At 34.7% G+C, this 15,324-nt stretch overlaps 1 protein-coding gene across 3 annotated transcripts in view; it reads right to left on the reverse strand.

Moving 5' to 3' along the window:
- The window catches only part of LOC115451630 (inactive dipeptidyl peptidase 10), a 110,375-nt gene that overhangs the window by 12,301 nt on the left and 82,750 nt on the right, over positions 1-15,324 (reverse strand). For all 3 annotated transcript variants that reach the window (XM_037441961.1, XM_037441959.1, XM_037441960.1), the window contains exons 3-4: positions 2,218-2,466; positions 116-219 (exon numbers count right to left, since the gene is read on the reverse strand). In XM_037441961.1, the coding sequence (XP_037297858.1) occupies positions 116-219; positions 2,218-2,331 (218 nt within the window). In that variant the 5' untranslated portion in view covers positions 2,332-2,466. The remainder of the gene's footprint in view (positions 1-115; positions 220-2,217; positions 2,467-15,324) is intronic.

Raw genomic sequence — 15,324 nt, forward strand, 5'->3', positions numbered from 1 at the left:
AGCCAAGTTAAGCCTCGAGAATTGTCCTTTTGAGAACAAAGGCTGTCACATCGCGCATTGTCCAAGGCTTAAGAATACGACAATTGCTAGTTAATAACTATGCATTAGCACTCACCCTAATAAATAAATGGCTGTGACGATGCCTGCAATAACAAAACTGATGACCATCAAAGAAAATATAATGCTCCTCCAGTTGTGTCCATCCCCTTGATATAAATCCTGTAAACAAATAATTTACAATCAATAATAAATGATATTCATGATTGGTTTTACTCCGATTCTAAATAACTAAATCTGTAGGACAGTTCTAGTGAGACTCAAGATTACCGCAATCAGCAAAAGCATCGCTTTCATATGTTGCAATAAAATTGCGACGAGTTTTTGCAATTGAATCTTAGATATATTAGAGCACGGGGTAGCCAATTTTACTAACAGAACCAATGGATTGCTCCGCTCCTAAATTTGAGAACTGGTACCAAGGAGAATTCCAGAGATTCAGAGGAGCCAAGTTCCTATTCTATTTCAATATTCGCAATAACATTTCTTCTGGATTATCACTTATCATCTTTAGGACCGAATGTATATTATAGATATTTGATAGAGGGTGTGAGCAGGTACTATAACAGATAAAGCTCAGGAGAACGCTCCATACACCCTCAGTTTCTTATGTCCTTTGAGATGTATAGAGCTTTAGTATTCATAGGTCATTGTCACTTAAAGTATGTGGGTATCGAAACAATGAGTACAAGAAAATAAACTACGCTGCCAACTTCTATTATTGTATGCAATTTAATATCCTAACAGATTTCACAGATAATGTAAATTAAGAACAGTTGTACTGAAGTCGAAAACAATGCGTTCTATATAACGAAGTCAGAAAATAGATTTGGCCTAGTATTTATAATTAACACACCGCGTGTATTTAATGATATTAAATTAAAAAAAAGCAAAATTATTTATGCTACCTGTAACGTAATGAAATGCAAAAACGAATGTTTAAGCGTCCCTATACATGAATGAATATAGTTGTAAACAAATAACGATTTCATTTAATATCGATGTGGGCAATAAAATAAGCCTTCAAGTGTAACCAACCCGTTCTAAATATAATATAACATTACCAGAAGTGCGTAATAGGTTCGATTGAACGTCATTATTGTTACATGTTGCGTATAAAACGATAAAACTCGTATATACTCCAGTTAGCAAACAAACAGAAACGAGCTATAAAGTTATAAATAAATGTTGAGTTCAAAATAAGGCGCCGTATGATGCTTTTTACGAGTTGCGGTAGAGTTATCGAGATGGTTTACCGCGAACATCTAATTAACTGAAAGCAATATTTCAACAAAAACCACAGTATCCGTTGTTTGTATCGATAAATCTGGCCGTAACTTTTTATTGGGAATTTGTTTATCGATAATAGAATAGGAATATGCATTATTTTAAAGAATATTTTTAATATGTTATTAATATTTATTTTGAGTTAAAATCAATCAAACAGGATTGAGTACGTTTGTTTTAGTATGTAATGAAGACTTGAACGAGGTGTGTTCAATCGTTATGTATTTTTTTAACTATGCTTTTATTAATCAGTTATTTTTTTGAATTTTCTGCGACTTAGCTTTGAAATAAAATTATTAAAGCTTCACAGCAGATACACCAACGACACATAAGCTGACCACGACACAGTAGATTATTTATTTTCTAACTATAAAATTTAATATCCTAGAAGCCGAAACATAAAAGTTATATTATTGAAATTTTTAAACTTCGCCTCGTTCGTAACACTCGATGCTCTGAATTAGCGACATTAGCGTAAGCAATTTCGTGCTCCGGTGTGGCGTGTTTAATCCCGCCGGAAATGCTATATATTCTTGAATAAAGCCAACGTGCACTTTACCCATAATTCATGCTACGTGCTGCTCGTTACGGAATTTTCTTTCAGAGTACTACGGACTAAAACTAAAAATTTTCGGTCGCAGTTCAGAGGTTCATCTAAAGTGGGGAATATATTATATATTGATTTCAGACTTAAGAGATTTAGATAAGATATACAATAGCATAATATGTTCCTGTCAATGGTGGCAAAAAAGTTTTTGAGGAAAATTAAGGAGAAATGTAATTTTTAATAATGTGATTAATCCTCTTTGTTTCTCTATTTGTGGTACTTTATACTATGTTATCACAACATACTTATTAAATAACGTTCTGTACCTCTTCCTTGGCGGACTTGGGGTCGGCAACTTGCAGTGTCTCGTCGGGCGGGAGGCGCCAGGAACCGCCGCCGCCGCCGCCGCCCGAGCGGTCCGTGTGGCCGGTGGCGTGCATGCGCCGCCGCCGCCGTCGCCGCCGCGCGCGCACCCGCCACCGCGCCGCGCTACGCCTCCGCGCTCGCCTTCGCGCCTCGCCACGCGCCCGCGCACTTTGACGCCCGGCGCCTCACGCGCACGCTTCGCTCCATCACTGGGCAACAAAAACAAACTCTATAAAGTTGTGAAATATTCATTCATTATTACAATATGTAGGGTAATATGAAACCATACAAGGGTTGTTTGGGCCACCAAAACAAATGCCACCTGCAAAGTGTTACTTAATGTTGGTTATCTTTGAGACTGTGATATTTGTAAACTCGATTGAGCTGGCCCATTCATGCTATATACGAATATACTGTCTACAGCGTGTCTCTGCCTTTCTATATTCAAAGTACTTACTTATTTTTCTTTAAGAAATATTTTATGTTGATTGTTAATCCTTGTTGAATTTTAAATCCGTGTATCATAAAATTATGCACAATATTAATAGATAAATTAAGTTAGCTCCGTAATTTTTTTTAAGAAAATAAGGCTACATCTGTATTATATTCGCAACTGGCATCAATGGAAAAAAGTATGCCTAGTTTCTAAGTATTCGTACTATACATAATACATACAACCTATACCTTTAAGTCCTAAACATGAACACAGAAAGGTTGCAATAGGTAGTTATAATCTGACCGCAAATAGCAAGATTAGGTGGTGAGTTCCATATTTGATGAGAAAGTGAACGTGGAATGCAAACTGAATTTTTAAAAGCCAGCGATGAACAGAACAAAACATCCAAACCGCAATGCGTTCATTCTCGCCCGTTCTCACCGTGACCGCTCTATACTCACCACAATGCACAACCTAACAAAAACTTTATTGTATTCACAATCAAAGCTCAAAACTCGTTGACTGTTACGTCATAATTTATGATGAAAATTATTCTCATGAGACTAATGGAATTTGTGTTCAATAGATAATTTGTTAATTGTTTTCGCCGTGTAGATATGCGGAGTGTTGGAAACAGTCCAACGTCGACGCACGCTGGCTACTTTATATCATATATCTCTGTATTCGATGCAAACTTTATGACTTCTTAAAGTTATTTCAAATGTTCATTGGATCTCTTAAGGTTCCCTAGTCAAACTCACAACTAACTGATTCGCATTATTCGCGCGTTTCCAACATTCTCGTGCTATCCGGCAGTTTTAGACGTATATAAATATAGAGCGCAGATGTTTTAGACGGCGATTTTAAAGTACTTAAAACGGTTTTTAAGTATGTTTTTAAAGGTGTGTTTTCGTTAATTTTATCTGTTATTTTTTTATTAATCTCTTTAAGGTTTACTTTAATTAACACAAATATTTGATACTAATATTAAAGATGAATCTTATAAACGAAAAAATATAATTCAAGAAAAAAGAATAGAAAAATATCCGCACGCTTCTACGATTTCTAAAAATGTCGTTTCGCGTTTCGAGAAAATTACTCATACTTCTTCTTTTTCATTGCAAAGTAGAGCACTGCACGATAATTGTCATCCGCGGTGAGCACGGCGAGGAGGCTCCTCCAATTTTTATCTCCACCACAAATGTTGGCACAGTTAAAATAATTCCAGAGTGGAAAGTTTCCGACCTGAAGCTCAATGATAATATTTTAAAAGAAAATTCTACATGCATCTCTTTAATTTGGAAAATTTGATCTACCCGCAAAAGAAAAGTTTTGTGCTGTGGTCTAAACTTCAGACGTCCAGCTTATATTAACAGTATAGGGAACTTAAGTTGAGGAAAGCGGAGGTGGACGCCAATTTGAGCATTAAAAACGTCTGTTATAATTATCTTGAAGCCAGCTTTACAGTTGTTTTATTAGCCTTAACAACCGTCGAGCTGGCCCTCTCAATGTTCCGAATTAGCTGCAATGCAGAGAAATCCTTTGAGGGTCTTGCTTTATTATATTCTGATAAGATTATATTTTTATGTCTGTCAATATATTGCTGTTGTAAAGGAGATGATGTATGTACCGACTGCAGTACCGTCGAGCGCTGCAGCATGGAGCAGCGGGAATGCGACACTGCGACAGGTGTTACCTGAACTGTTAGCGATTTACGGCGTTCATTAAGATTGCAAGGATTTTTAAACGTAAAATTTAGCTTGGTGTTAATTTGACTGGTGGAATGTTCTCGTAATGCTTAAGACGGTCGAGAACTTCCGACTTACAATTTGTTTACCCCATAATTTACTTGAACGATTTCTTATACACGTATATCTAATTTGGAAATTACAAGGTTTGTCCGAAAGTCTTTACTCAATACTTTGTGCTTAGATAAGGAAATATGTAAAAGGAGATTGTTTAAAAAAATGATTGTAATTCAAGTTTTACATTGGTTTATGTAAGAAAATAAAAATATTAGCTATAATATATATATATATATATTTTACATTCATACATTTCATGTATGTTTGCTTGAAATAATATTCTACGGCATAATATAAGAATAATTTTCATATCTCAATAGGTTTTTGGACAGTGGTAGCCTATTTCAATTTTATTAGAGCATTTCATTATATTAGTTAAAAATGGTAATTACAAATATTTTCCATTCCAAATTCCGTTGGTGGTTGGCTACTATTCAAAAAGTATTTTTGATTTAACCGCTTTGGATTAAGTAAATTATATGACTTTCATTACCTTCGAAGCTATGAAACTCATTGTAGTTAAAAAATGACAACGATCTATTAAATATGGCGGGAGATACGGTTTCAAACTTAATGGACCTTTTTATGCTTCGGAATATTTAAATTATACTCGATTATATCAGACATAAGTTTTGATCACGATTCAATGAATTGAAACACTTATTGCGCTTCCTTTTAATCAAAGAATTTTTAAGAATTGGAATAGTGGTTTTAGAGATATCTCCTATGTTTGAAGGAACGAATGTTAAATCTTTATCACATAGAGACGTAGCTTAGAAATTATGCAATATATTTGAATAGTGAGTACGTATAGATTTCCCTGACTCCTGACCCTGGCCGCGCGCCAGCACCTAATTCAATTTGTGGGGCCCAGAGGCCGCTGTTTGTTACATTCGCATTAATCCCTATTTCCTACAATATTTTATAGTCTCATAAAAATATATAAAACCTTATTCCGGTGATGTGTTCATCAAAACATTATACATGCAATGGGAAACAAAATTGATTTCGCAAAAAATTTAAGGCATTTTTTAAGTTAGATATTGTTTGCCGTTCTATCTACGTAAAACACCTTTTCTCCGATAGATATATTTGAAGATGAGCAACAGCCTAAACAAGGGTCTAATAAATCCTTTACCTGTTAATGAAAACTCTATCAAATTTGGTTTAGTTTTTTATTAATAGTTGAGCTGAGTTCAGACAGACAGATACAAGTAAAGGATATAAAAGGACTTGTTAAGGTTTTTATAAGGAACACATACATAATCTTATAAAAGATATATTATTTTAAAATTATGAAATCGTTTCAGTTTTATTTATTAGTAAAGATGCTACGACTTTCTTTTGCTACGAAATTAATGTAGCAGTTTCGTAGACCGCATTGTGCAAGCCTCGAAAATCAAAATCATTATAATACATTAGAATTTAAATGTGATGTTTTATATTTTCCTGATTATTTTTCATTACTTCATCACAATATAAAAATATCAACGCTCTTCGAGGATATTACTACCGTTAAGCGTATTTTTATATTTACTTTATAACAATGCGTTTATTCCATGCAACATATTATAATATAATAATAATATAATATCAACCCTGTATTATATACTTGCCCACTGCTGAGCACGGGCCTCCTCTACTACTGAGAGGGATTAGGCCTTAGTCCACCACGCTGGCCTAGTGCGGATTGGTAGACTTCACACACCTTCGAAATTCCTTTAGAGGAACTTCTCAGATGTGCAGGTTTCCTCACGATGTTTTCCTTCACCGTTAAAGCGAACGATAAATTCACAAAGAATACACACATGATTTTAGAAAAGTCAGAGGTGTGTGCCCTTGGGATTTGAACCTGCGGACATTCGTCTCAGCAGACCGTTCCATACCCAACTAGGCTATCGTCGCTTTTATGCAACATATTATTAAATTGAAATTCAAAATTGCTCGTAAATTGGTCCGTGTACCCTTTTAACATTTTAAACATGTGAAATTTGCGGTAAAATGTCGCGAAATCCGCACATGACGTCAAATCGCGGGCGGCCAGTTAATCTCTTTATCGCTGTATTACGTTTTCACATGCACTATTTGAGTAAAAAAATTATTGCTTTTTCGACGATGTAATAACTTTTGTTAAGTCTGACCGGACAAATTTACTACAATTATTATGAGAGAAAAGGTTATATGGTGGTAATGAGGCAAATTTTATTTATTTATATTTATTAAGGAAACAAACAGAACAATAGTACACAATACATATAGATTAGATAAAATAGGTAACACACATTCTTATAAAGTTTCCAGAGACATTTAACACATAAAGAAGACAGCGGATACAAAAGAAGGAAATGAAATAAATACTAAACAGTTAAGAATGAAATGAATAACCCATTGATTCTTCTTTTATACCACTAGGTATGAAGAGGTCTCGAGTTTGATTACTGGGTCTGGCAGTAATATTAGGTTTTTATGTTCAGTGTCAGTCGGAAGATAGTTTCCCCCTCATGTGAGACCGTTTCTACAGAGAGAATAGGATATTGTGTTAGGAGCAAACCTTGAAGTAGGCAGCTGACGTAGCCAGGGTAGATATAACATTTTATATTGTTTTAGGGTAGGCAGTGGTTTATTTATCATAGTCATGTTAAAAAATTCTGTTTGCTATGTTGCAGATAAAGCAAACAGAATTTTACTTCTATTTAATTATAGTGGACAAAAATGGTACAAAATGAAAGAGCTCTCCCATAATTGTTGGAGTGTCGTCGTGGGCTGTAATTTAAAAGTGAATTATACATTAAAATATTCAAAAAGCTTCCACCGGTTGCTCGTGTACCATCAAGGGGATATCTTTCTGCTCCTCACTAATAATTTAATTTCGTTTGGCGAGCGCCCCGGCCGCGATCTCACACCTGCATACTTCCTGATGCTAAAATTTCCCTGTTGAAATTCAATGGAACACAAACCAATGCTGGCGCATTTTATTTGTACATTTCTAAATTACAATGGTTACTTTTTACATTATAATTGGATTTGCATTCCCGCGATGTTTTTAATGCGGCATATATAACTATACTTTTTTAATTAATAATGCAGACTTATACTGTAATTATAAATAATGATATAAAACGGTATATTTGAAGTACACATTAAAGTATACCATAAAGCAATTAAGTTACTGCAGTAAAGAAACTTTAGCTGCAAACAACACTTTTAGCTAATGATGCGAGGTACTAATATTGATAAATTATGACATTTAATATCGTATAAAGTTCGCAACGCCAGGTAGTTTGCGAGACTGACTATAAATCTTCGTCCGCCTGGGATTTCACTTCGGCTCAGTCGACTTCCAAGCAACGTAACGCGCACTCTTATGAACTTGTGCAGTGGGACACGAACTTGCGACTGAGTGATTGATCGTAGGACGTATCGAATGTTGATGTCCTGCCGGTGGTAGGATATATTTTATATTCGTCCGGATACCGACCACAGTGCACAAGGTGTTAAAACCCGTCACATGGCCCACGTATGTGTGTCGCATTTCGGTATATCCCGTCCCAATAGGCTGGTATGGTGTCGACTGCCGAGCGTTAATTATCTCTCGTCTGTTGACATCCATTGGATCCCATGCCCATACCATGAAGTGCAGTGGAGTCACTTTTTCATGTATAAAAAATATCATTAGGAGCAAGTCGCTCTCGCTTAGAGCTCTATTAACCATTATACGCTACCAATTATTTTATGAAGAGCTGCCTGGCTCGACTGTATTATATTCGTCAAAAACAAAAAAAAAATTGAGCTGTAATGTATTCAAACCAGAAGCAAATGAGATAGCCAATAGATTCGTTAAATTTTTTTTTCCTCTTTTACATCTTAGTAATCCCTTAGTCAGGTAATAACGTAAACAAAAAAGTTTATTTAGAAATATGCAAGTGGCAAGGTGAGGCGTGGGCTATATTAATTCTACGTGGGAGCGTCTCGTCTGTGCCTGGGACTTCACGGGATTTACCTTGGTTGAGTACAGTTTTATTTATTCTTTGTAACAAGGCAAGGCACGGTTAGTCTTTTAAGCGAAACAGGAACTCGATTTGACTGCATTGGAATGTTTTAAACTACAACGTAACTCTTTGTGTTTGTTGAACTGTAAATTCAATTTTCACTAACAAAATGACAAGTGGTGAATATTATATAATTGGTACAATAAAGAAAGTTGTTACAAGAATATAGAAACAAAAATAGTTAATTGAAAGTAATTAATCTGTTACAAAAGCCCGCAAACATTTGTGAGTTGTAGATTAACGAAATCTAAATATCAACCGCTGTTTAATTTTCAATTCGTGTTTATCCGATATCCGAGTAATTTGCATGCAGTCAGTGATTTAAATAATGATCCTCCAGTGCCCGAGCCAATCTCTGCGTTAAGTTATGGTAATCTGCTTCTTGAATATTATTATCTAGGTACCTCCCTTTAAATCATCTCTGTGCTTCTCTTTGCTTCCATTTTGCGCTTTGTATGTCCTTATTTATGAGAGTACCTTTGTATATTCTCGCGTTAGATTTATGTCACGAATGCGACACGAGCTGTGCGTGCCTCAGCTATTATGGTTGTTGATGTCATAATTTTGAAAGCTATGTTTTTATTGTCTCTTACTGCCGAGATATAAACTTATTTTAACGTCCCTGTGAATTATAGTTTGTATGACAAATATAATGTTAAGGGATTACAATGTATGATTTAAATTATGCTTTTAATATGATATGAAGGCCTTTCAGTAGTAATTATTATATGAATTATTCAAATTACAACTACACTTGCTCATTAAAAGCAAAACGCGTTGTGAGCATAATGCTAGTGCCACGGTTATAGTATCAAAATGATTTGAATTTCACATTATATTGAGCCCCGTATTTGTGGACCAGCATGTTAACAGTTAGAATCCATTTGCATTTCAACGCAACAAATAATGAATGGATAAAATATAATCTATTTAGTTTAATACTTTCGGTCTAATAATATAAATAAGTCACTTAGAATTATGTCAGAGAAAAAGTTTTGTGCTCACAATAATTATAAAATAGTTCGTAAAGTATCTTAAGTGTTTTATAGGTCATAATTTTTTTTTATTCTTATATTTTCAGAAACATCAACCTTCAAATCATATCTAAAAGATCAAACGTAAACATTATACTCAGTACTAAAAATACTAGAACATAAACATAAAGAACGTTTGTAATGGATACTAGATCAAAAAGTGAAATGTCAGGACGGCGCGGCCCGCGGGCGCTACACAATCGCTTTGCGGCGTACGTCACGTCACACCGCACGCTACCGCACGCCATCGCACGCCACCGCACGCCACCGCACGACACCGCACGTAACCGCACGACACCGCCCCGCTGCACGTCACGGCCACCAATAAGCTTGACTTGCTCCGGGCTTACGGAGATGGATTAACCGTCACTACGGCTTGTATCAGCGCATATCTAGCGGAACTGTTGCATTAATTGGGCTGAGTAGTTTAGCTATCTATTCTGATTGATTTAAACGCTACACTCTGTGATTTTCTTCAACGTTGTTGCATATGCAGTACTCAAACTTGAAACATAGTGGAGAAGTTTAATGCTAACTTTAAGAGCTGAAGTGTTGTCTGGAATTAGTACTCGTAACAATGTGTTTACAATGTATGCATTTATTTGCACGCCGAATCTATTTTGTTCTTAAGTATGTTTGTATGAGTTCAGGATTGTATTGGTAAAAGGGTTGGCTAAAATGAAATGTTAACAGTATTATACATTTTCGTTTTACCTAGATTATATTCGTCATTGGATGTGATAAATGAAATTTTTAATACCATATAGTACACGAATTCCAATCTCGCGCAGTTTAAATGTTTGTTTCAAATGGTAAATATCAAAACATTTCTCACTGTTCAAATTACATTTACAATGAATTTAATACATTATTTTGATTTCGATAAGTACGTTTCTTCTAGGTAAATCATACATGATGGTATGGCGTAGAGCGCAATAACTGGACAGAAGTACAATATTTCGATGTAGTGAATAATGAACGTACGTATTTTAAATGGCTTGTATCCGTGTTGTAGTACATTTCATAAAAAAATTATATGGCGTCATTAAAGACAACATATTTTTTTATCCTCCACGTGATAGCCGACAGTTGAATGCGCGGAAGCTATAAAACTAAATCACGTTTGAGCTGGTTACATCAATGGCTGTTATCCTATTTAATATGTTTTTGCTCTCAAAATGTTTAGTTTTTAATTGTCGTTTACTTTTTGTTATACATAAATTTTGATGTATGTTAGTGATTTTGAATGCAGAGTACACAGTAGAGGTATCGCGTATACAAATTATATAAATAAAAATCTACGTAAGTATTTATAAAACAGTAATTGTACCTTAATTCCAGCATGTACGACTATTTTATAAAGAGGCAAAAGGATTATTGTAGGCCAAAATGTACACGTTATCTATAATATTTTTATACAAGAATTTTATTATTAATTTATTAAGGTTTATTTAAATGAATCAATCAAATTAGCATAGTGTAATTTGGTTAGTCTCCAATTGTATGATTTAATATTGCAGAAAATTTGTAAAAGGATTTAGTTAAAAAATTAAAATTCTATTATACGTAGAAGGCGGGAGTACGTCCATTGCTTTATAAGAATAGAGACCGTGGCGACGCGACGCGACGGTAGGAAATGAAATCCCCCTTTACAAATGAATATTACACAGAATTTTTAATGATCAGAAACTTTCTGGTACTTAAGCAAAACGTTCGGGTTTTGTTTGATTCTTGAGCGAATGAATATCTTCATGAGAATTATTCATATTGAATGAAAAACATACAACTGTTATACTTTTTCTTCTTAATAACAAAGCGCATCTTAGACTTTAGCCAACTTCTTTCAACGACGAAAAATATGCGAACTGTGGCAAAACATTTACAATAAAATTTTCAGATCTAATATTTAAATTATTGCATTTGTGACATGGCTCGCATACTTACGTAAATTATACCGAAAATAAATTCCCAGCATAAAAACCCACAACATTTTCCTTTGCAACATGATATCGGGTTATTGACCTAAGATTAGTCTGGTTGCTATTCTAATCTGCGTATGTACAAGCGAGTCAATATCTGAAGTAAAGCGCACAGACGGATTAACAAGACACGGCTCAATCTCGGTTCATTACCCTGAGCCGGTCTTAGCTGCTCGCCTGCAGCTCAGTCGGCAGTAACAAGCTCGTTAGCCCGTCTGAATGCCTCCCTCCTAGTCATCTTCAACTTATCTACTACAATAGTAACCGTCAACCGAGAGCCATGACTTAGCGAAAGAGCCACATTTTAACCGCAGAGAAAGTTCTGGAAGCATTAACTAAAAATTTTATAACTATATTAAACGGTATTTAAATGCCACGTCCGCATGTGTCTAAAGTTTACCGAGAGGTAGATTTTATTCTTGAATGCAGACTATAAATTTAAAGTTTCTTTTGTCGCAAACCTTTGTGCAACAGTTCCTGCACTCTTGATTAAGCTAACCTCTTATCGAAAAACGTTTTATGTGTAAAAAATCTACTGCTTCTTTTAAATAAAATATACCAGTATTTTGTCGATATTTGAACATATATATATTGTTTTTAGTTTGTTTTTATATCCTTCACCCACAGTTTTTACGTAATTACATTAGTGATCTTTTGTATTTCCCAAAATATATATTCCTAGAGAAAGCGATTACACTGTTTCATTAACAAATACATTCTACTTAGGTCTGTATTGTCTACTTTGAGTGAGAGCTGTTTGTCGGTTGCAAGCAACTAGGATGAAACGTTTCGAAGTCTTGTCAGTGCAACTTTAAATGAATTACCTCCTGTAAATTAAACTGTTCGGCTAAATAACCCGACGTTTATGAACACGATGGAGCTACTAAATTATTCTCATTAAACAATTTATTATTGTGAAACATTTAAAATTAATTTACTTGACGGGAGAGTTACAACGAATAAAAGCTGACATACGGGCTCTTTCGTTCGTTTCATGGGTACATTTAGTAAGGCAGATTGGCATGAACTTGATGACCACATACAACGCATCCTAATTCGTAGAGCGACATCGTTTATAATATTTAGAATTGGATGAAATTGCACTATCAGATGCAAAGGAATCACTGACAGTAACTGCATAAAAAAATGTATTATATATTTCAGTTATCTTATATTTTAAGTTTTTTCTATATTTTCATTTCTATTTTCGTTCTTCTTTACGGAGTTTTAAACACTTTCGCTAGCCTATCTATTTTTACTCAAAGAGCGATGGTTTATAATTTAGACTTGTTGGATAAAAATCTCAAATATTATTCGAGAACGGAGAGGTATTGGACTCCTTGACATGAGTGTAAGTCGGCAGATGCAGTCAAACAAAGAGCTTCGTGTATATTCACTCTAAACATTTGTTTGCCTTTGACGTCGCGGTGTTAGACATATTCTTTGGCTTATAGCAAAACTATCGTACAGTGCAACTTTAAATATAAGTACGTGTACGTTCTTTAGTAAAGTATTTAAAAATTATATGTGAGAAATTGTTCTCTTAAAGTTAGTTACTAACAACTCATTTTGACCATGGAAATGTGCGAAATCGAATGTTTCTACTTTATTATAATTATATTTAGGAAAATATACTTAAATCAAGACACATCAAATCAAAATAAAATTTAATTCCGCCATCTTTAATTAACAAATACGCTACTAAGTCATAAAAAGTCTACACGAAAATACAACAAAAGTATTCATAAACTCATGAGGATCACATAGAGTAGTGTACCCATAAAGTAACTTTTTATTGTCGCGTGTTAGCTTTTATAGTTCAGTTCGTTTTGTTAGTGCAACCGGGAGATAATTTAAGTGAAGTATCTGCGAATTGCAGTTGCGAACGTTCGTGCCATAATGACGCTCCATAAACACCCGGGAATTGGAAAAGTAATTAAAAAATCATGGCTATGCTACAGCTGGGATATATAAAATAATTTGTTAATCGTAGAATATGTTTACGAAAAGAAACGTATTGCTGCGAGGTTGAAAATTGATATCCGTCCAGTGCTTACGAATGTACATTTTTAATTAATCATGTTCGTACCCTTCACGATGTGTGGTTTCAGCGCAACATTTTTGGACACATTTTCCGAAATGTTTTGGTTTGTGGTTTTGCGATTGATCGCCGACCCGCCATTTACCGGCCCCTGTTCATTGTGTGCCGAGCAGGCAATTCAAAGTCCCTCTAGCATTAAGGCATATTAATAATGTTGGTATAATTTTAAGCGTGTCTCGTGAAGTTTCGTAGCCTCATGGAGTCCATCGTGGAAGAAATGACTAAATGAATATAATATGTTTTCTTATGTTTACGCAAATGTAAGACATTAAAACTATTTTATCGCGGATTTTTATATTATAATTTTCTCTCTACGTTCCGAAATCTTGCATCAAATTTTGGCCATCCGAAAAGTCAGTTATAATATCTACCTACATGTTACAAATATACATTTTTTAAAGATTGTTTTTGCTATTAACGGTCCGATCTACGCAAAATAAACTCACAATCTCTTGAAGTGAAAATGATGAATGTAAGAAAATGTGAGTATTTTTTAAATGTGTGGATACTATCGGAGTCGTTGAACTAAGAGATCGACAACGGACGGGGAACGAACGCCGATAACAATTTTATTGAACAGAGATGTCTTGATGTCATGTCCCCGGATAGTTCCTCGGTAAAGCAAACTATCGCATGGGGATATTGGATTTAACATATGTCACTTTTATCGATATGTTAGATCGTTTTAAGGTGTTTAAAACCTATATGTATATACATAAAAATCAGTTGCCACATAAATGTCGGTATGACTATCACTTGAGAACGGCTTGACCGGCTTGATTGTTTCCTTTTTTCTGATGTTTCTAATTATTAGGAAAAGGTATGTATTTTAAATAATATTAAAAAATCAATGAAGAAAGACGGTAAACTGGCAATCTTGATGATATTTTTGTATGACTCTTTTCCGACACGCTAGTCTTTGAAATCACCTAAGCGATTTAAATGAAAATGAATATGAGAGTTTAGTTTAGTACGATAGGTGGCGCTGTTGTCAAGACTTAAAGATGAAAAGTAGTTTACACAAAAAGCGGGCTGTGGCAAGATGTCTGCCGGACCCATTTGTATTTAATAATATTCAATATGTCAAGTCAAAACCTATAGACGAGAAACAAAGCACCTAAGTGTACATGTATATAAGGGAATTATAATAATAACTATTAATCACCTTTTCATTAGCCTTTTTTGGCTAGTTGTCCATTTCCATTGTAGTTCTCAATTTTAGTATAACCGTGGACATTAAGGCAATAACCGATAACTTGTGCTAGATCTGCAGCATTGAAGCAACCATTTTCAATTTGAGAGTATGAGAAGCCAGACTAGAATATAAGAAAAGCATGGAAATAATCTATTGTGTTGAATTCATGGTAATATTTTTTGTACAACAAAGGAGCCACGGTTAGAATATCTTTTCACAATGTAAAGTTAAAATCTTTCACTGCAAAGCGCAGCCACACAAAGAATAAGAAACCCACAAACTGATTAATCAAGTATTAAAAGAGATGTATAACTTTTATCCGTCCATAACTGAACGTATAAAATTACAACTTGTTGCAGGTATAGCGCAATAAACTCGATATCAGATTAATATTTTTAGCAATATTGACTGTTAGCGACGTCCAAATCGTTATTTATTGCTTTCTAAATTGGACATGCCGATTGGAAA

Source organism: Manduca sexta, chromosome 23 (assembly GCF_014839805.1).
Source record: "Manduca sexta isolate Smith_Timp_Sample1 chromosome 23, JHU_Msex_v1.0, whole genome shotgun sequence".
Lineage (NCBI taxonomy): Eukaryota > Metazoa > Arthropoda > Insecta > Lepidoptera > Sphingidae > Manduca > Manduca sexta.